Source organism: Colias philodice, chromosome 23 (genome assembly GCF_061535455.1).
Source record: "Colias philodice isolate Cphi_HAF_F1 chromosome 23, ilColPhil1 Martin Lab GWU primary, whole genome shotgun sequence".
NCBI lineage: Eukaryota > Metazoa > Arthropoda > Insecta > Lepidoptera > Pieridae > Colias > Colias philodice.
The window spans coordinates 7,912,856-7,935,445 of record NC_143108.1 but is presented as its reverse complement, the minus strand read 5'-3'; the positions used below and the strand labels follow the sequence as shown (position 1 = coordinate 7,935,445).

At 32.8% G+C, this 22,590-nt stretch overlaps 2 protein-coding genes across 3 annotated transcripts in view; one reads left to right on the top strand and one right to left on the bottom strand.

Moving 5' to 3' along the window:
- snu (ABC-type transporter snustorr) overlaps window positions 1-14,926 on the top strand; it is a 104,829-nt gene extending 89,903 nt beyond the window's left edge. For both annotated transcript variants that reach the window (XM_089709865.1, XM_089709866.1), the window contains 10 exons: window positions 1,800-2,001; window positions 3,793-3,907; window positions 6,254-6,429; window positions 7,075-7,134; window positions 7,457-7,612; window positions 7,995-8,229; window positions 9,355-9,479; window positions 10,153-10,277; window positions 12,532-12,776; window positions 13,428-14,926. In XM_089709865.1, coding sequence (XP_089565991.1) covers window positions 1,800-2,001; window positions 3,793-3,907; window positions 6,254-6,429; window positions 7,075-7,134; window positions 7,457-7,612; window positions 7,995-8,229; window positions 9,355-9,479; window positions 10,153-10,277; window positions 12,532-12,776; window positions 13,428-13,750 — 1,762 coding nt within the window. In that variant the 3' untranslated portion in view covers window positions 13,751-14,926. The remainder of the gene's footprint in view (window positions 1-1,799; window positions 2,002-3,792; window positions 3,908-6,253; window positions 6,430-7,074; window positions 7,135-7,456; window positions 7,613-7,994; window positions 8,230-9,354; window positions 9,480-10,152; window positions 10,278-12,531; window positions 12,777-13,427) is intronic.
- Window positions 14,927-16,609: 1,683 nt separating this feature from the next.
- Window positions 16,610-22,368, bottom strand: LOC149478159 (uncharacterized). Its single transcript, XM_089709870.1, has 7 exons — window positions 21,271-22,368; window positions 20,686-20,896; window positions 19,452-19,581; window positions 18,898-19,111; window positions 17,604-18,067; window positions 17,139-17,216; window positions 16,610-16,729 (listed from the first exon to the last, which is right to left on the bottom strand). Exons 1-7 carry the CDS (start codon window positions 22,241-22,243, stop codon window positions 16,667-16,669), a joined length of 2,133 nt encoding a protein of 710 aa, XP_089565996.1. The 5' UTR covers window positions 22,244-22,368; the 3' UTR covers window positions 16,610-16,666.
- Between the last annotated feature and the right edge of the window lie 222 nt (window positions 22,369-22,590).

The following is a 22,590-nucleotide window of genomic DNA, read 5'->3' as shown; positions in this document are numbered from 1 at the left end:
GCCTATAGTCAAAATATTATTAAAAATCAGACCAGTAGTCTTAATGCCCCTGCGTTCGTTCATATACTTACTATAACCCTGCTTATATTATGACTTGCATAGCACAGATACAAAATATACTATATACCCACATAACTAAGAAATAGTTACTTTCTCCTTAATACGCCTATAAAATTCCACAGATGTCCTCAATCGAATTAAGGAAATGTTAAGATATAATGCCTAGGCTTGCGTGACGGTCTATCATTATAGTTCATTACTTTGAATAAAGAAAACCATGGTGTATTAAGAATGCTGTTTTACGACACTTTGGATATAGGAAACAACTTGATTACCCATGATTACGTTCTTTGTTAATGTTTTTATGTCATATTAGTATAATTTATTACGAAACTACAGAATCATTTTATAATGAAGATCATGGATAACTTATCAAGAAAGGGTTTGTCTTGGATTAAAAAGTCCCTCGTAAATTGTATAGATAATTCTTCGTTTGTTTTATACAAAGTAAAGGATCACAGCCAAACAGCTATGTTCTGTATGTGTTAACAAAAAACTAATCTATATTTTTATAGAGCAATAAGTATATTTTTGTATAATATGGCTCTACATTTAAAAATTACTGTTCTTTCTTATGTAAAATAATTAAATGTGTCAAATAAAAGTAGTGAATAGGCAACTTAATGAATGTAATTAGTCAGTACAGATAATTATGAACTTTCGATAAAAAGTGTGTCTAAGTAGTGATGTAATAATTAGATAACTCACTTTCGCGTATTAAGTAGACCAAGTGAGATAGATGTATCTTTGAATTGGTGTACATTACATGCATTTAAAATTTGATGACTTGATAAATATTTGTTGAGCAACTGTTGATCAAAAATTGCTTGTAACTTGGTTTAAATGTTCGAAATCTATACTTGATAGAAAGCTGAAGAGTTTGTTTGTTTGAACGCGCTTATCTCAGGTACTACTGCACCGATTTGAAAAATTATTTCGGTGTTAGATAGCCCATTTATCGCGGAAGACTATAAGTTATATATCATCACGCCAAAACCAACAGGAGCGGAGCACTGCGGGTGGAACCGCGGGGCATAGTTAGTAGAATATATTCGTCAATATGCGTTTTCAATTATGCATACAGTGTTGCTAGGGACTCCTCAAAATGTTCTACTTTATCTCGATCATTTCTAAAAGTCTTTTTGTTTGCATTTAATACAATTTTTAAGAATCATCAAAGAGAAGCAATTTTTTTTTAATTGCGAATATACAATAGACCGTTTTTGCATTGTAACGTCCACGTTATAACAAAAGATTTAAAATACAGCATGATCATTATATGTATTTTAATATCATCTATAGAATAAAAAGATTCGAAAGTACAATTATTGTATAGAATAAAATAATGCAATGATTTGTGAATCTATACAAAACCAATACAAACTAAATTATACATTTGTTATTCAAAACTACGTTTGTGAAAGTGCATTTAACAAAACAAAGATTATTATTTTAGCTAGATAGAAGTCCATACTTGTGCCCTTTTCATTCATGCATACAATCAAAATGCTAACAAGAAGATATTTTTAAAGAATATATACCTAATATGCCAATTGTTTGGCGAATTGTGTGGACGGACTGTGGACTATTTTATTAATTAAATCATGTGATTTTTTGTATAACCACAATTCTATCAAAAAAATGATTTGAATTTGAATTTTGAATTTGATTTTGAATTTGAATAATTATACAAAATACAAATAAAACATTGAAAATAATATTTACTAACTTTCCAACAGTGGTGGCCAGCAGCGTCGTGTCTCCTTCGCAGTGGCTCTCATGCACGACCCTGAGCTGCTCATCCTCGACGAGCCAACCGTGGGCGTGGACCCACTGCTGCGACAGTCCATCTGGACCCACCTGGTGCGCATCACCAGCTCTGGTGATAAGACTGTGATCATCACCACACATTATATTGAAGAGGCCCGCCAGGCGCATTGTGTAAGTGAACTATATATATATATTATGCTTATATTACGTAGATTAGTTGTTACGTAGTTTTCTTATTGCAAACTTGGTGACATATAAAATTATTAATTACAGAAATGAAACGTCGATGTTTATAATTGTGAAAATGTTTTATTCCGTTTACTTGAATTATTTTTGGTGTAGAATACGTAAAGTGGTCAAAATTCAGTTGGTTTAAGACTTAGGTAGATATGACGATTTTAAGGGAGAATAAAGAGCATCCATTCTTCAATAATTTGGTGTTTACAATAAAAATATGAACAGTTTTTTTATGAGTCAATCACCTTATTAATATCTTCAATTTCCAAAAGTTCCTCTATCAACATAAAGAAAAACATAGAGCCATATAGCCTACGTAACAAGCGCAAATATAAACCGGTTATAATATTTTTAAAAGATCTCCATTGAAAATAATTAATAAAATAAATGATTAAATTTGGAATGCGGTATAACAACGTGACGATCGTCGATTGTCTGTTCGTTTGATGTCACGTTTTTGGTGTAAACACGTCTCTTGATATCATATTGTATCTTCGTTGTATCTTTAGGTTAAAATCGTATGTTAGACTAATACTGGACTATTACTGGATTTGGATGGTTGGCGATACTAGAATAATAAAAAACATGTTAAAATTTGTAAGTCCTAGGAAAAATATTTTAGGGCAAGATTTATATAATGATAGAGATGATAATTTCAGTACATTTTTCGATTCAGTAACAGTTTTTATTACTAAATAAACGAGTTAAACTTATATTTTTATATAGTTTAATATTTAATTATCTGTGCATAGTACAAGCCAGTAATTAAATGTATTTACTAAAGTACCAAGCAATGTCAATTAGGAGGAAAATGATTATAAAAGTTAGAGGTCGTACAAAACGTTTATTATATACATATAGAGATCATTAATTAAAGCATTATGAAGGTATACAGATGGTAAATAATATAAATTTTTTACGCGCAAAATTTACATTTTTATTATCATAAATCATTATTAAATCAATCCTAAACACTTACGTAAAACTATTTATTAAAATTAGGTAGTTTTTATCTCTATCGTCAACTCGACGTGACGTTTTAATATGTAATTAAATACTAAACAAATAATTAAAAACAAGTATAACTAGCTAAACAAATTATTTTTTTATTCTCTAATGAGAAGGCCGAAGCTTATTTTATTTGAATAACATTTAATAATTATGGATGAAAAAACACGGAGTGCTATGAGACCTTTTATCACATACAATATCTCAAATAGTGAAAAATAGTGTAGTCCCATGTCCCATAGTGGGGTAAGGGGCAGATGCATTATACATCTGTTTCACTGATCGATTTTCTTTAGGGACAAGTAGGTGATCAGCCTTCTGTGTCCTGCCAGACCCAGACATTTTTTTTTCTTTGTCTCCACCGGGAATCGAACCCAGGACCCCTCGGGCTCGGTGTTACCTACGCTCACGCGTCAACCACTGTACAATTGACTCTAACTATAAATTTGTTTATAAGAGTTTTTATTAGCTATGATTTTTGTACGATTTTACAGACAACTATTATTTAATGTACATAGAATATAATAAAAATAAAAAAGAGTTTATTTTCTCACATCAGTTACATAAAATAAGTTTACACATTTTCAGTGCATATAAATAAAATAAATACAACCAATACTATCGTACAGTAATCGTACATATTTAACAGCTATGTCATTTAAAACAGGTCCTTAAGTTACACAAAATAAGTATTAATATTCCATAAATGAATTTCAGATTGGTTTGATGCGTAGTGGCCGACTGTTAGCTGAAGACCCACCTCAAGCCTTGCTCACTATGTACAACTGTATATCTTTAGAAGACGTCTTCCTCAAGCTTTCAAGGAAACAAGGTATTGTATATTAGTATGATATTTTATAATCCTGACAGTCTATAACAAGATTGATAGTTGATATCAAATGTAAAGTCATTGTACAGTAGGTAGTTGTAAAAACTGAAAAAAAATCTGTTTTCTGTCATTTGTAAATTTTTATATAACGTAACACGTAAAAAATACAAGAAATGACAATGTAAGGTCAATATACCTAGAGCCGTTAATTTCTCAAAATCAAATAGTCAACAAACATTTAAGTACTAACTAACCTATTTTTTTTATTATTTCTAATAGATATGTCTCTATTTCTGTGTAGTTAAAAATCTTAACCCACCCCCTTATACAAACCAATAACTTCTGATTACGAATTTTCGACATATTACAAAATGCCAAGCGTTTGTAAACGGCGAAATAATACAATTTGACTGCGACAGCTATATACAACAATTTGCGACGTTTAAACTACAAATACTTAAGCAAATTTTATCCCTCACAATGCTACACGATTTCATATTCATTATATTCAAAAATAAATTTAAATGAAACCATTTCTATCTAGCGTGTCTTGCGAGATCTCTTACATAAGGTTACATAACTACACGTTTCCGTGATGATTCCGAACCATTAACTTGATTCCCCGTGAAAAATATCGAACGTACGACAAAATAGAAATGCCTAGAACTTTCTATTGGACGCCATTTATAAAAGAAATTGAATATCACTTTCCATATCGATTTTATACACAAAATCGGATGTATTTTTTGCGTGCCAAATTTTAAGTGTTTATGTATAGATCTTAATTTATAATGAAAATCATTTTGATTCGTTATGTCGTTCGACTGAAAAGGCTTTTCTTAAACTTATTTTCTCCTTAAATATAAAGTACTCTATCCGTTGTGGGAGAAGTCGCTATTCTATATCTATACTATGTATACTAATATTATAAAGAGGAAAGGTTTGTAATTATGTATGTATGTATGGTTTTCACGCATAAACTACTGGACCGATTTTAATGAAATTTGGCACAGACAATCTTTAGACCCTGAGAAAGAACATAGGCTACCTTTTATTGCGAAATATGTACCACGGGCGAAGCCGGGGCGGACCGCTAGTTAAGACTAATTTTGTGCTCATCATACAAACTGCTCTATGTTCTATGTCTTTTTGATTTAGTTTCACAATTTTATGTGTTAATAATAAAGTATGTTTATAATAATTAAGATTTATTTACCACTAACCAATACTAAAATTCAAACATTTATATAGAGATTTAAATATATCGTCAAAGTGTCCAAGATCATCTAACAACCTTGTTACGAACACGCGATCTAAGAAACATTAGTCATTGTGTTTATAAATCACCTTCTTGTTATAAGGGACGTGTATTTCAAAGTACTATAGCCCTTTCATTGTTGAAACTATATAATATAAAGCTGAAGAGTTTGTTTGTTTGAACGCGATAATCTTAGGAACCGGGTCCGATTTGAAAAATTATTTCACTGTTAGATAGTGTAGTTTATCGAGGAAGGATATGAGAACTCAAACTAAAACCTTTATTCATTCAATTAGCCATATTCTAGAAGCACTTTTGAATCGTCATAGCATATTTTAAGTCTTAGCTACTAGTTATTATTCTGTGGCACAGCTAAAGTAATAATTCAATAAAAATAAACAATAGATAATTAAAAGTGTAACTGGTTTTTATATGACATCCGTAAACTTGAATTCATAGAATCGAAATTAATTGCAAGATGTTTATGGATAGTTCTATTGATCGTAATATTAAAGTGGTCCAATCTATTGTTGTTTTCCTTATCATAAAATTAAGAGGCCTTATAATACAAGGAAAATCGTAAAATTTTCCGGACAACTAAAACAAATGAAAATAAAAGGTAGTGTAGTAGTGAAAGTAAATAATTTTGCACTCTATTTATTTATTCTTTACAAGCGGTTCGACCCGGCTTCGCCCGTAGTACATGTTTACGTTTTCTCTTCATAAGAACTACTTCAAGGAATATTATGAAAAAAGAATTAACGAAATCGGTTTAGCCGTTCTCAAGTTTTGCGCTTACACATTAAGCGATTCATTTTTATTAGGTGTATAGAACACGTACTGATTACTGCAACGTTTTTCTTAAATACTCCATTTATTTATCTTATTTTTAAGCTATTGCATAGCTTCTATCGCAGGCCTTGAGCGCGGGGACCGAATCCAGAAATTCCGTAACGAAAAACCTCACGCTCCCCACGGGGACGGGCGCGGAGGTGTGGCTTGAAGGCACAGCATGCAATAGCTTTACCGCGGCAGTCCCCGAGTGCCACACGGCTTTTTATTTTTAATAAATCAAATTTTATTAATTTCAGGTCAAGGCAACCAAGTGGTAGAACTAAACGTGTCCGGCGGAGCCCTAGGGCTCAACAAAATGTCCAAACGTGAAGAGGCGCCCTACGCCAATGAAGATGGTCAGGTTATTGGTCTGAATTTCCATCAGAGCAAGGAGGTGCTGATTGTGGATAATGGAGTTGGTTCTAATGGCGATGTGAGTTTATTTTTATATTAATTATTTAGTTTATTGTGAAATTCTGTTGATTTTTAGTAATTTTAGGAACACGTTGCAGTGCATTTACTTCAAACGAGCGAATGCTCATTCTAAATCAGTAGTAAATGTTAAAAATATGTAATGACGATTCGAAAGTGCTTCTAAAAGAAGTCTATTTGAATAAATAAATGTTTGAGTTTGAGTTTGAGTAACCCCACTATGTAAAATTATATTAGCGTAGAGCATTCTTTCGTTGTTCTTAGTGCGTTCGAAAAGATTCTATGCAATGTTCTAATACTGAACAACACTGAATACGAGTTTTCGTTTACACTGAATGATCATGAAATAATGCTCTTGCTCTATGTTCGTTTGATGTAAATGCACTGTATGTAAATCTAAATCAACATTTTCTTAACTTAAAACGTTATGTTTGTTTTTTATCACCTTTTTGTATATGAATTATTTAGAATATTTCTGGTTTGAAAAAAATATCTACATGAATATTGAATATACATGTTTAGGAAATTGTTTTGATGTATCAATTCTACAATGCATCACAGTAATTTATTGAGTTATAATGATAATGATTTTGAAGAAAATTAATTATGTTTTATTTATTGAAATATTTATTATGTAATTTTGCAGCTCCCGGGTAAAATGTCGGAAGTTGCTACAGAGTGCACTGATTGCAGCGGTCGATTTAATGTAAGTATATTTTATTTACTTTTAATTATGATAAGGCTAGTTGTTGCATATTGTGTATATTGTGAAAATATTTAATAACTAAAAATTGAGTTCTAAAGCAATTAAATGCTGTAGAAAATACCTACTTGGGTCTGTCTGGCAAGCAACGGAGCAGTATCCGCACTATACATCCAAATGACAGGCATTTGTAGGTATAATTGGTTAAATTTCAACTAATTTTTTTTACAGAAATATTTACGTTTCTATATAATAAAAATAAAGTACGACAAATTGTTACCTATAATATTAAGAAAGTTAAAAATAATTATATTTTCTATTCCAGTTCACATCCCGCGGCAAAATAAAAGCTCTAATCCAAAAGAATTTCCTCCGAATGTGGCGGAACATCGGCGTCATGTTGTTTATCTTCGCTTTACCCGTGATGCAAGTTATATTGTTCTGTTTGGCGATTGGAAGAGATCCTAGTGGATTGAAATTGGTGAGATTTTGTTTTTTAGTAAATGAATAACGTAGGTATTTTTTTGGTGCACACAGCTTTCAATTTTCATTCATGCATTCGTAAAACGGGTTTAACCATTTTATTTGCAATATTTAATGCATATATTGGTCTGTTAGTACTTAATTTATATAATATGATAATTGCACCGCGCATTTTTGGAAAACTAATTTACGGATTGTGAGCATTACCTATATTCATTATTTGTGCCTATCCTTCAAACTGAAGTGAACTTTAATGTTTTTTTTTTATATCATGTAGTTATAATGGTGTTATTTCCTGCAAAAAAAAAATATTCCGCATCAGTTTAAGTTTAAATTTAACAAAGCTTTTAAGCAACTTAAAAATATTATTTTATTTCCAGGCGATAGTAAACCACGACGTAAACGTATTCGACGGTTATTGTCCATACAATTCCTCGTGTTCCATGAAGAACTTGTCCTGTAGATATTTGGATAATTTAAAAAATGGCTCCATTATAAAGAATTATTTCGCAAATTTGGAAGACGCGAAACAAGCCGTGAGACAGGGGGAAGCGTGGGGAGTTATTTACTTTAACGAGAATTATACGGATTCGCTTGTTGCTAGATTGGCTTTGGGTAAGTATTTTTAGTTCCTTATTCTTCTCACATTTCCTTTCCTACCAGGTTGCCTGGCAGAGATTGCTGTGTAGCAATAAGGCCGCCTATTGCATAATTTTTGTACCTTATTAAATTGTATTAGATTTCCTACATTGTTCTGTACAATAAATAAATATTTAACTAGGTTCAAAATTAAGCAATTTTAGTAGAAACTTCGTTGGCGAAAAAGCGGTGGGTAAGGAATTGGTATAATTTCAATGCATAACAACTTAATTTTGAAGCGCTGTTTATTGTTAAAAAAATAATGTTATTTTTATCAGAAACCAAAAAAGCATTGAATTTAATGATTTTCTGTAATGTAAATTGACTTTATCTAATAAAATGAACTTTTTTACGTTGAAAATTCAAATATAGTGTTCAGATATTAAAACGTTGTTATTGATGGAAACAAATGTTTTTCACTTATAATACCACAAGAGCTTCAAAAATTATCGGGTATTTTCCGATAGGTTCGTTGCAAACAAATGAAGGCGTCAAGTTTTTAGTCAAGGTTAAAAAATCACGAGCGCGAAGCGCGAGTGATTTTTCCTGAAAAACTTGACGACTTTATTTGTTTGCAGGGAACCTTGAGGGAAATGCCAGATAATTTTGAAGCTCGTGTGGTATTCGGGAGATTATTTTTCCGTCCCAAATGTCGGCCAATAATTTCACAATTGAATTGAACCTGTCAGTTTGACGTCAACGACCAGAGAAAATTTTCAAAAAATTATCAGTATAATACCATGTAGGTTGTACCACGTGACGTCGAATGGTGCAATTCTATTGGTCGATATTCGGGTCGGAAAAATAATCAATATAATTCGTAGCAAATAAGCAATAGTAGTATCTATTAAATATTTTTGTATACAGTTAATTTTAAAACCAGAATACAGTACAACTTTATAAAATTTACATAATTCGATCATGAGGCGGGATCGAATTTTCCGATTATAATTTTCGGATAGGACACGGGTTCGTGTCCAACCTCGTGATCGATTTTTTGTAGGTATTTTTTAAAAATTTATTTTTCTATAGCATTTGAATGCCATAAACCGAAATATGATAAACAATATCTCACGAATTAATATTGTTATTTAATTCCAGGTGACACAGCAGACAACGAAACTATAATGTCTTCAGAAATCGAAGTATGGCTCGACATGTCCAACCAACAAATTGGTCTTATGCTCAGTAGAGATATACAGTTTTCTTACAGGGACTTCGCTAAGGTATGTTGGAACTATTGAAATAGTAAATAATAAATAAACTAAAAATGTTAAGAATAAAAAAGGTTTTGGGGTTTTGTATTGTGAGTTCGACATTTGATGTAATGGGAAATTAATTTTAACTGAACCTTTTTATAGTGGAAAAATAAAATATATATATTTGGTAAAACATTGAAAAATACATAACAAACAGCATAACATAATACCTATAAATAAATAAATATTATAGGACATTATTACACAGATCGACCTAGTCCCACAGTAAGCTCAATTAAGGCTTGTGTTGTGGGTACTAGGCGACGATAAATATAATATTTAATAAATACATATATAGATAATAACACCCAGACCCAAGAACAAATAATTGAGTTCATCACACAAATATTTGCCCTGACCGGGGATCGAACCCGGGACCGTCGGCTCAGTAGGCAGTTACTATGTATCAATATAATATGTAAACTAGTTTAGAATATTTACTTAAGTGTTGTGAATAAAGTGACAAATTAACTTTTTTTGGTATTACTATTGTTTGCCTATACAAATACTTAAACATAATATTATTGTCTAGGATCATTGTGAATTTATTTGTGAAATTCTTATTTACCTGATGAGGTAGACATTTGACCAGGAAACTGTTATTAATGTTAATTCTTACAAATAAAATAATAATTTCCAGGGTCTACTATCGACATGTAACTACAACCCGAAAGTGGGAGACATTCCCATAGACTTCAAGGACCCGATCTACGGAGACAACAATCCGTCCTTCACTGATTTCGTCGCGCCTGGTGTTATTCTTACGTAAGATATGTTTTTTTATTATTATTATTATAGAAATACGTATTTAATATAAATATCAAGAATTTTGTGTCTTTATAAGCTTGTAAAATGAATAGTTAATATTTATTCTGATATTAGTAAGTACTAAACATTTGCAAAACATTCGCCGTTTATAATATTCCTCTACTAATATTATAAAGCTGAAGAGTTTGTTTGTTTGAACGCGCTAATCTCAGGAACTACTGGTCCGATTTGAAAAATTCTTTCGGTGTTAGATATCCCATTTATCGAGGAAGGTTATAGGCTATATATCATTACGCTAAGACCAACAGGAGCGAAGTTACGCGGGTGAAACCGCGGGGAACAGCTAACGTAACGGCACCAGTCTTGTACAGATTAAGGAAAAAATTGAAGTTTTTTGCAAATTTCTCGTAGGTTTTTTAACTTTATTGGATATTGTTTAGTTATACCTTTAGTTCAATGTTAGTTTAACGTAACCAATGTTAGAAAAAAGATTACAATGCATAAATAATGAAGTTATTTATAAATTAAAAAACCACTTTTTTGCACCAGTGTTGGACAGTGAAAAATCTAATGATGGACACCCAGTTTTGGACAACATCCAGTTATGAACACCCATTTATGGACTGTACCTAATGTCGTTTCTAAAGTTATTTACACTTGGAGAAGACTTATAGTTATCAATAGAATCTTGAAAATGATGATTGGAATACAATAAATCGGGGATGTATTTATAAAAAATAGTACTTATTAATTATTTTGCATACTTATAATATTTAAAACAGTCTTAATTTCCATTTTCTAGGCAAAAATTGGACAAATGCATTGTTAAATACGAGTTATGTCCGTTAAGAAACACCAATATGGTTATTTTTTCTCAATAAGTCAGGGATGAAAAATATAATTAAAAAAAGTACTGCCATTCCATCCATTTTGGGACTTCTTCTTCTTCGTCATATCACTCTAGGGGGGTAGATGTTACCCGCTTCACGATGTTTCGCCATATCTCTCTGTTTCCTGGCATTCCGCTACACTCGTGAAGTGAATCGCCAATCTGAATCCGCCAGCAGCCTTAATCTGATCGGTCCATCGATATGGATTCCAAATTGTAGCACGAGGCAAAAAGCTTTTTTTAAACTGTTGTCAAGATGGTGTGGATGAAATTTAAGCGTGTGTGCTATATGGTGGTGGAATTTAGCAGCAGACAACGATCCAAACAGTTCATCAGAGAACTCTCTATGATAGATGCGTTACAATACGCATAAGTATGCGACTTCTCTACGCAGTGATAGAGAATGAAGCCGAGAACGAGTCGCACAGCACATAATGACCCATTGTTCTAAAATATATTCTTCATGTTTAGATAGATATTATGTTGTTGGACCCATTAGTGTAATTTTAACAAAAAATATCAATGTCCATTATAGGAACCAAAGCAAATCCAGTCATGGACAATTGTTGTACAATATTGGAACCGTTTGTTTGAAATGGTCGTGATAGGTATATTATTAATCAGAAAGAAAAGACAATACAGAAAAGCGCATGTAATTAATACCTTTAAAAAAAGTTTATTTTCGACATATGTCCATAAATGGATATATCCATAGAATTAAATCCAGTTATGGACACTGATGAATTTTATTTAAACAACATAACCTATCATGATACTAATATTTCGTACACTTAACTACTATAAATAAAAGTAATATCAAATTTTGCTGACATTTATACAAAAATTCTTATAACCAAAATTGTGTCCTCACTTCCTTAAGGATTTTCTTAGTAAAAACGGATTTCTTCGAAACGAGTCGCAGCAACTAAACATAACGTTCTGCCATCTTCAAACATTTTGGCCAAATAAGATGAAATGTCGTATTTTGATAGCTTATGAACCAAACTTTTATTTTAAGTATTGCCAAATTATATAACGTTAATTTTGGTCTTAATATTTAAATTTAATATTTATTTTGTCCATTACTGGATGCTTGTCCACGACTGGTGCCGTTACCTTAGTACATAATATTTCCATATGGACACTCTTTTTTTTTCTTTTTTTTCCAAAAACAGAATAGTGTACATATTTTTTTGTAACTTTTAATTTATGTTATGAAAGTTTTAACTGTTTTAAAATAGTAAGTAATCTAGATCTAGTATTCGTTCAAAGACACAAAATTCGATAGCTATTTTCACAAAATATCCAATTATTAGACGAATTAACTTAATATTTTTTTAATTAATATTATTTTGTTTCCAGGATCGTATTCTTTTTAGCGGTAGCGTTAACCTCCTCCGCGCTGATAGTAGAACGAACAGAAGGTCTATTAGACCGTTCCTGGGTGGCCGGGGTTTCCCCGGGAGAGATATTATTCTCTCACGTGGTCACTCAGTTCGTGGTCATGTGTGGTCAGACTGCGTTGGTGCTGATCTTCATGATATTGGTCTTTGGGGTCAAGAGTAACGGGAATATTGCGTATGTCGTCGCTTTGACGCTGTTGCAAGGTGAGTTATAGTCAGTTTAGTAAATTTTGTGGTCAAAGTTCGTGGTCACGCAGTTCGTGGTCACACAGTTCGTTGTCAAACAGTTCGTGGTCACACAGTTCATGGTCACACAGTTCGTGGTCACGCAATTCGTGGTCAAGCAGTTCGTGGTCACTCAGTTCGTGATCATGTGTAGTCAAACTGCACTAGTGTTCATATTCAAGATATCGTTGATCAGAATAGATTACATAACATAAGTAGAATCTTTAATTGGTAAAGTCAGAATAACAGCAGATTAATTTTCTGTGTTAGGTATCTGGATAGTATTATATTATCTGTGATATTATGCTAGGTGTTATATCACATTGATCGAGAATTTATACATTCATGCAATGCAACATGCCATTTGTAAAGTAATAACAACATTTTATGCTATTTTTTGTTATAAATTTGTATGGTTTATGTTTTTTGTTAATACTTTAGATTACCGAATTTTTAGTAAGTTACTAGGTTCCACTTAGTATATAATCTGTGCGCTATAATCTACGTACACAATATAATATGAAAGAAATCGCTTCTAAGCGCCAAACTGTACATCATTATTATTATTTTTTTTGTAAATTGTTATTATTTGTATACAAGTGTTTTTACTAATAATCTGTATCCTTCCAGGTCTATGCGGCATGTGCTTCGGCTTCGTCATATCCGCGGCGTGCGAGCTGGAACGCAACGCGATCCAGCTCGCACTGGGCTCGTTCTACCCCACACTACTACTATCTGGCGTTATTTGGCCGATAGAGGGCATGCCTTGGGCATTACGCGGTATTGCCTTGTGCTTACCGCTCACGTTGGCAACTTCAGCGTTAAGATCCGTGCTAACACGTGGTTGGCCGTTATCTGATCCGGCTGTTTATATGGGCTTTGTTGCTACGTTGTCTTGGATCGCGCTGTTCCTTGTTGTTACGATCACTATTTTGAAATTCAAGAGAGGATAGTGACCCCCCCCCCCCCCACTGCTCGCGTGACGTCATCCTCGTGACGTCATCACATGTATTTATTGCAATAGCACTCCGCTCATGACTTGTTGAAAATGTTAGCTCCTCGTGACGTCATCGTTACTCGTATTTATTGCAATAGCCAGATAACTATTTGTTGGAAATGTTATAAAATTCTGTAATAAGTGTAGATAGGTTAAAACATTCGATCTTCGACGTACACTAACGCACATATGATTATAATGAGAAGTTCGTATATAGAAAGCATTATTCAATAAAGAAAAAGAGAGTTCGTGTATGGAAAGCACTATTCAATATATGAACGAAGAGACAATTAATTGGCTAATTAGCCACATTTCAACGTGCCCGCTTTTAACCTATCTACACCTTTCTACTTAAAATATCATATAAAATTCAAATAGCATTGTTTTCACAAATTTAAATTTCTGTACATTCCGAATTTTCACATAAATAGATTATAGCTCGCATGCCCCATGCCTAGGTCACGTGACCCGGGCCCTAGAATAGCGAAATTGACTGTTAGTCGACGTGTAAATAGTAGAATATTTATTAAGGTTGTAGGGATGTTAGCAATAATGATTTGTCCAGCGCTTTTACGGTGTTTTTTATTTTTTATTTTATTTCCCGGTAGAGGACTCTCTTACGTCTTTTACGATACCTGATGAAGTTACCATATAGATTTAGATGGTGCCATAGTTGTCACGAACAATTCGAACGTATTTCGACAAAATTTTCATGTAATCGTCGATTATAACCTAAAATTTTGAAATTCACGCGCCATCTTCAATCGAACTATGTTCCATAGATAATAAATAGGCCGACGTATGTCAATGGTATAAAATATTATTATAATTATAGAATTAAAGTGTACAGTAAGTGAAATAGTTTAAGTATTCGATAGAATAAGGTTGTATCTAGATAACGGCAATACATATCTTGATATTTGGATTTGCGTATGTATCTTTCGATGTAATATTTTGTATTTTTTGTAATAAAATATAATTAAATTCGGTTTAATGACGGGCAATAATTAAATGAATATAATTCAATAGGAGCTAGATTATTTTTAGAATAGAAGTGTCAGACTGTGATTATTTTTGCTAACATTGACATTTTTGTAATGACAATTATACAATAATACTGTACCAAATACGATGTGATGTTTTATTTTTTCAACCTCTTCCTACCTGCTTTATATTATTAATCTTAAACTTATGGACAATGATATTTTATGTATAGATACGTTATATACTCACAATATATCCAAAAAAAATGCTTCATATGCAGTGTCAGGCACACACAAATACAATTTTCATTTTACTTAATTTATTACATTGACAGACTGTTTAAGAGAGATGGCTCTAATAAAATGATATAAACAAAAAAGACAAAGATAGTTTGTCACTTCCGCGCAGGTGTAAGCAAAAGTCATAAGAATTCGCCAATTAAATATAAATAAACAAATAGTTGCCATGGTAATTGGCATAGACTAACGACACAGAAGGTTCAATGTTATGGAATATAGATGTTAGGTTTCCTGCACAAGTAAATAAATGTGACAATTTCATTTACTATTTTATGATTATTATGATGTCGTATTACAATGAAAAAAAAATTTTTTTTGGAGATATAACTGTATTAAGTATTTATTACTAGCTGTGGTGTTCGTTTTCGGTCATCATCATTTCACCCGATAAACACCCACTGCTGAGCATAGTCCTCCTTATAGAACTCCATAAGGACCGATCTTACGCTATTCGTTTCAAGGCAGTTCCCGAAACCCGTACAAGGTCATCACTCCAACTTGTAGGATAATTATAATAATAGTGGTGCCTAGATGAAAAAAAAGGATGAAATAAAAGAAAGGATGAAGTATAAGCCTTTTTTATCTAAAACACAAATAAAATTTATGTTCAATAGCTATTTACAGAAAAGCAAATAGCATTTTTCGTCAGTAGCGATAATCTTTTCTTTAATGTTTACGTATATTCAACATCATTTTATTTTTATTTATCATTTTATTATTGCAAACAAACATTTTTGGCATCACGATTTCATTGTATATAATAAATAGCTATATTTGTTAATTATATGCACTGGATGTAAACTGTGGATTTAAATATAAAAATAATCAAGTATTTACCCAAATCGAAATTAATAAAATAACCGTTCTATTTTCAATAATCGTATCTACATGATAATCTTTGAACACAGTGTACGCTAGCTTTGTCACACTAGTGATTGAAGCAATGTTTTATCCCTTTCATTATTTCAATACACGTGTCAAGCAAGTGTCATTCATAAAGAATTGTAAATTGTTATTTTTACTCTTAAACTGTAATAATTTAATATATTTTGCTGTGATATGATATTCCTTTATCTTTTTTTATTTTTTTGCACGAATACGTGCACTTTCTGAACACACAGGAAGGCATTTTCGACAACTTTAATGTACCTATCGGCATATACGCTCACTGGGACCGGTGACAATCTGACTGATTGCATTGGTCCCAAATAGGACCAATTCACGGAATCAGTTTTGGTGCGTTGATGACGTATCTACCTCTTGTTTCCATATATAATATCATTGCTTATGGATGTGAAAATGATTTTCGCTCTCCTACGTAGAAAGTAAAAACTACTTGATCGATTTGAATGAATTGAACCGTTTGATTAATAGCCTGGGCTCATTAATAACCGACGCGACGTTTTATTAACTGTCTGAATGATAGCCAGCCATATTGTTTAATACAATATTTAACGAAATGATTAGTAATGTTTGATGATGACGTTAAGAATCAGATAAGTATAGATATTGATTTTTAAATAAAATATTAATTTTTTATAACAAGTTTATTTTCAAAAATAACTTATACACATTATTTTAAATGTGAACTATTTCGTTAAAATTTCACTTAAAACTTTCTTCTTCTTCTGTCCTTTGTTAAACTTTTGCTTCTGAAAAAGACAAAAGTAAGAAATATTAAAAACACTATGATTTTGAAATGAAACTTCTTTAGGCGCGTTGAGAGTAAAATTTCAAGGTCGCGTCATGGCAATACCGTCACGTCATGGAATAAGGCGACGATTTTATCTTTGAATCTTGCCCAAAGAAGTTTCACTTCTGACACGTGTCCTCGGCACGTCACACTCCTTTTTTTTAAAATTAGGCGAAGCCAGAATAATAATGCAAAAAAAGTGATTGAAATAAATTATAAATCTTTTTTTGACGATTAAACTATTGAACTTATTATAATGACACATTAGAAGTTGATTATACGAAGTTGTTATAAGCAACATAAAGGCTACTTAAAAAAATCTAATTTAGAGAATTTGGTACGGGATGATTTTAGTTCAAAAAAAATACCTTTTTCTTTTCCCCAGTTAAGCCGACAAATTCCTTTCTAGGTTTCTTCTCTCTATTTGGAGGACCTTCACCTCCCTCCTGTAATAAACAAAAAACACTATTAGAGAATAATATTTTGAACTTACATTTTTGTCAAAACTTAGAATATTCAACTTGTACCTATTATGTCTTGCCACAAAACTATTTTAACATTAATAAAATAAATATTAGCATAGATGTAGCAATATTATATAATCATTCAATTAAATTATTTAGGGCCGGTTTTTTAATGCTTGGATAAAACTTATCCGTCCAATAAAGTATTACACGATTATATTAAAATGTCACGTAAACTGTCAAATACGGGCAATTAGAATACGTTTTTAAAATGGTAGATTTATACTTTATTCGAAGAATAAGTTTTATCCAAGCATTGAAAAATCGGCCCTTAATATGAAATATATAAAAATACACAAACATACATACCTGGAATTTCCTTTTATTCATAATACGTCTGAACGCACCAGTTTCTTCTCCATTACTCACATTATTATCAAACTTACGCGGATTCGACACATTTCCGTCATTTCCGCGCGAGTTGGACCAATTTCCACGTCCATTTCCCGGCCCATTCGGTCCATTTCCGCGCACATTATGTGCATTTCCACGTCCAAAAGAACCACCACGCCCACCTCCGCGCATATTTCGCCCATTTCCACGCATATTCGGCCCATTTCCGCGCATATTAGGTCCATTTCCTCGTGCATTGTGTCCATTTCCTCGTGCATTTTGTACATTTCCTCGCGTATTGAACCCCTTCTTGCCACTATTTGCGTTTTGCGTGCATCGTTTGACTCTCATTATCCTGTTTTTTATAGTCAAATCTTCCTCTGTGAGTGCTAGAGCGAGTTCAACGCCATCTTTTGACGCGAAGTTTACATAACCGAAACCTGTGAATGAAGAATGACTATTATCATAGTGTAACTGCTCATTATACGCATTTAAAAAAAAAATTAATTGTCTTTAAAGTCGGTTTACTGACAATAGTTGAACGTGACAACGTCCGATTGTGCTTCTTTTTCGCTCTTTCCGCGCTCTCGCTTGCACTTCAAGCCTTACATGGAACGCCTCAGAGCGAGGTAACGCCGCATGAGTCATGTTTTTTCGTGCGTGCAGCCGGCTTTATCGAATTATAAGACGTTGTCACGTCAAAAGTAAAATGATTGAATATATAATGCAATATATAATATAATATGTGGCTTCTGCTGAGATATAGAATTTACAAATATAAATAATATTACTACTTTTGAAACAAGTATCACAACAATTTACTACTGAATTACAGTCTGTTCAATTTATAATATTAAAACTCAAAATCAATATAGAACCTCCTTTAGGTAGGTTATGGAGTTTCTTGCCGGTTCTTCTCCATAGATACTTTCCGAATCGGTGGTATATGTTAAAAATATGTATTGACGTTTCAAAAGAGCTTCTCGAAGAAGTCTAATTGAATAAATAAATGTTTGAGTTTGAGACTTATGAGATTATTATTAGGTAGTGTAAGTTTGAAAATAAAAATAATTACTACTTTGAAAACAAATGTCACAACAATTTACTACTTAATTATCACCTATTCATACCATGATTAGAATTTTACTTCAATAAAAAAAAATACTTTATAAATTTCCATCTATGTATTAGCGAAACTCAAACTTTATGTTATCTAAAATGACAGAAATTCAACTAAACAATTGAATCTGCAACTTAATCACAAACGCACCTTTCCCCGCATTAGTCTTCCTATCCCTCACGATCCTGACCGACTCAATCTCGCCGCAGCCCTGGAACTTCGCCCTTAGCGCTTCGTCCTCCAGTCCAAAGGGAATGTTGCCAACAAACACTGAACATTTGGGATCGTGTGCTGAGCCGCTAGTGTCGCTTCTAGTCACTCGTAAGTGGTGTTCGTTCATGACTGTGTTGTTCGCTGATAACGCCTGTGGAAAGATAAGTATAGGTTTCTATAAGGTTCTAATCATTAATCACTACATAGTATAAAACAAAGTCGCTTTCTCTGTCCCTCCCTTTGTATGCTTAAATCTTTAAAACTACGCAACGGATTTTGATGCGGTTTTTTTTAATAGATAGAGTGATTCAAGAGGAAGGTATAGATATATAATTTATTAGGTTTTAGACAAAGCGGGCGAAGCCGCGGGCGGTAAGCTAGTATATTATAAACAACAAGAATCTGATTAAATCATATTATGTGGCAGTAATGAAAAGAAAATAATTACCAATTTTTAAAATGGTAGCAAAACAAGAAAGTATAATACATACCTGATCAACGGAATCTGCATGTTTGTACTTGATATACACATTAACAGTTGTCCTTTCTGGATGTAATTCATTTTTGATCACAGCTAATTTCGGCGTAACGGTCGCGTCTTTCACTGGTACTGTACGAATTCTGTAAATAAATATGTAAATAATATAGTAGTAGTTACAAAAGTCTGTAATAAACGTTTTCTTTTAATTCAATAAATTGTATTATTATTATTCTACACTCAAATTTTATTGAGTATATTATATGGATGTTGATGTATATGTCGTGGCCATATCGTAGATTTGCTCATTTCATGATATGATCGATCATTTCACGAAATGGTCGCAATTCATGAAATGGCCAACATAGTTTGATCAGATCGTTAAATCGTCAACGTTTCACGATTTGGTCATCCACATTTGGCCAGATCGTATAAAATATAAAGAGTCCATAAAATATTTAAATAAAAGACGGGTTGCACTCCGGGAGTGCCGGCAGAAGTGAAAACTTGATTATTAACGTTGAGCATGTTTGATATTTTGGAATGGTATCCGTCTTACGCTTTTTCGATCAGGTCACGTGTCCTGACGCGAGTTTAAGATTTTATACTCATTACAGAAAAAGTGCTCAACGCCGCTAAAGAAGTTTTTACTTCAATAAATTAATAGTTTAGCTATGATTGCTTCACAATATACAGTAGACCCGCGCTACACCGGCCCCTGTCTTACCCGCCGCCCCCTATAATCCGACATATCTGTTACCTAATTTTTCTCAATTTTTGCGTCGATTATGCATGTTTGAACAAGTTTGAATCTTTTTTTTTTTTTTATAGTGGGGAAATCGTCCAAAGATACCCAGGGCCCCCGGGGAAGAAGCCGTGGGTTATGTCGGATTCTTACCGACTAAAACCCCACTGTGTTCCATCGAGCCGCTTTAATGATGGGGCCGCGGGTATTTGTTAGAATTCTTCCGCGACGAACAAGTTTGAACCTGACCTATTTCTGAAGAAGTACCTATCTTAATATATATAAATCTCGTGTCACAATGTTTGTCCTCAATGGACTCCTAAACCACTTAACCGATTATAATAAAATTTGCACACCATGTGCAGTTCGATCCAACTTGAGAGATAGGATAGTTAGCATTCCAAAATATCAAACATGCTCATCGTTAATAATCAAGTTTTCACTTCTGCCGGCACTCCCGGAGTGCAACCCGTCTTTTTTTTATTAGAATTAATGAACTCACCTAACAGTTTCAATATCACCATATTGACTGAACAGCTTCTTCACTTCTTTCTTACATTTCTTGCTAAACGGCACATTACCAACAAACAATGTTCGTTTGATTTCATCCTCCGTGGCTATGTGTTGTTCTTTAGGTTCGTCCATTTTTGCTTTTGGTTTTTCTTTTTTATTTGACGTTTCTTCTTCCTCTTCATCGGAGCTTTCTTCTTGAGCTATAAAAATTAACAATATATAAGTGTTTATTATATGTATTTGAAATACCAAATCTACACTTAATATTATAAAGCTGAAGCGTTTGTTTGAACGTGCTAATCTCGGAAACTACTGGTCCGTATTGAAAAATTATTTCGGTGTTAGATAGCCCATCTATCAACACTGTGGATAAAACCACAGCTAGTAGTGTATAATATTAATGCTGACTTTCATTTGTTAAAATTCATCTTTCTGTGGTATTTTAGTAGAATGTATTTTAATTTAAACATACTGCTAAAGAATTAAATAATACATAATAAAATAACTTTGGTAAAATTGTGTTTCTCCATAATGTGTTTTAGTATAAACATAAAAAATCTTTAAATGATCTTACCAGCTTCAAGAGCTTCTTTATTTTCATCTTCAGACTGTATATCATCGTCCGATTCATGTTCCGAGTCAGTTTCCTGGCTTGTGATTGCATTTGGATTTACAATCACCTCCTCTTCTTGATTTGTGTCTATCTGCTTGGTTTTCTTAGATTTCTTCTTTGATTTTAATTTCTTTGTACTTGTGTCATTATTTTCTGTGTCCGGTTTAGTTTCTTCTGAATTATTGATTTGTATTTCTTCTTGATTAGTATTGGGTTTCTTCTTTTTGTTTTTCCTCTTTTTCTTTTTATTAGTTGTGGTGTTGTCTGATTTATTTTCAACTTCATTAACAGTGTCATTGTTTTCAGTTGATTTAAGATTCTCTTTCTCGTCAGTTTGCTCATTTGTTGATTTAGATCGCTTCCTTTTCATTGGAGACGTTTTATTTGAAACTTCTTGATTTATAGTTTCAGTTACATTTTCTGTATTTTGTTTTGAGTCAACTGCGGGTTCACTGGGAGTAGACTTACGCTTTTTCTTCTTAGGCGTATTTTCATTGCTTTTTTGCACATCAACTATTTCTACAGTTTCTTTCACAGGTGTCATTGATTCTTTTGATTTGTTTAGTTTATTTTTCGGTGACTTAGCCTTTGCCATGTTTACCGTCTGCGTATTTTCTGTATCTAATTGTTCGTTCAAATGTTTTTTAACTTTGTCGACAACTGGACTCGTCAAGCTATTGTTACTTTCGTTCAACGTTATATCAATGTCTGGGTTTTGAAAAATCCTTTTCGGTGATTTCTTAACAATGGCTTTCTTTTTCTGGACCGATGGTGACAGGAAAATGGATCTATCGTCAACAAATTCGCTCTTCGGAGTAACGTTAGGAGACTGTGGATGTTTCGTTGGTGTAAGAGCCCTTTTTATTATTTTAGGACGACTCGGCGTCACGTTTCCAGATATTAATGCTGCAACACTTCCAACCACGTAATCCATGGCAGGAATTTAATATCTATTAATGCGAATTCTTTCTTTTTACATTTCACGTTTGAATCGCACGTTTAGCAGAGTTTAGCAAAAGTCAAAATCCCACATGGTATTCGGAATTTTATTTTTATTTCTTTTTGACGAGCTTTTTGACATCTGATAATGACAGTTTGTTTAGATGTTTCTACCATCAATTATATTTAAAATTACCTACCAAAAACTACCATCATAAGGCCGGCCACATACATCAGTTTTCCTGATACGTTTTCCTGATCCGTTTTCCGAATCAGGGCCTCCGAACGCAGTAAATTCATACAAAAGCAATGAATGCCACACCCATTCGATAACTTTCCGTA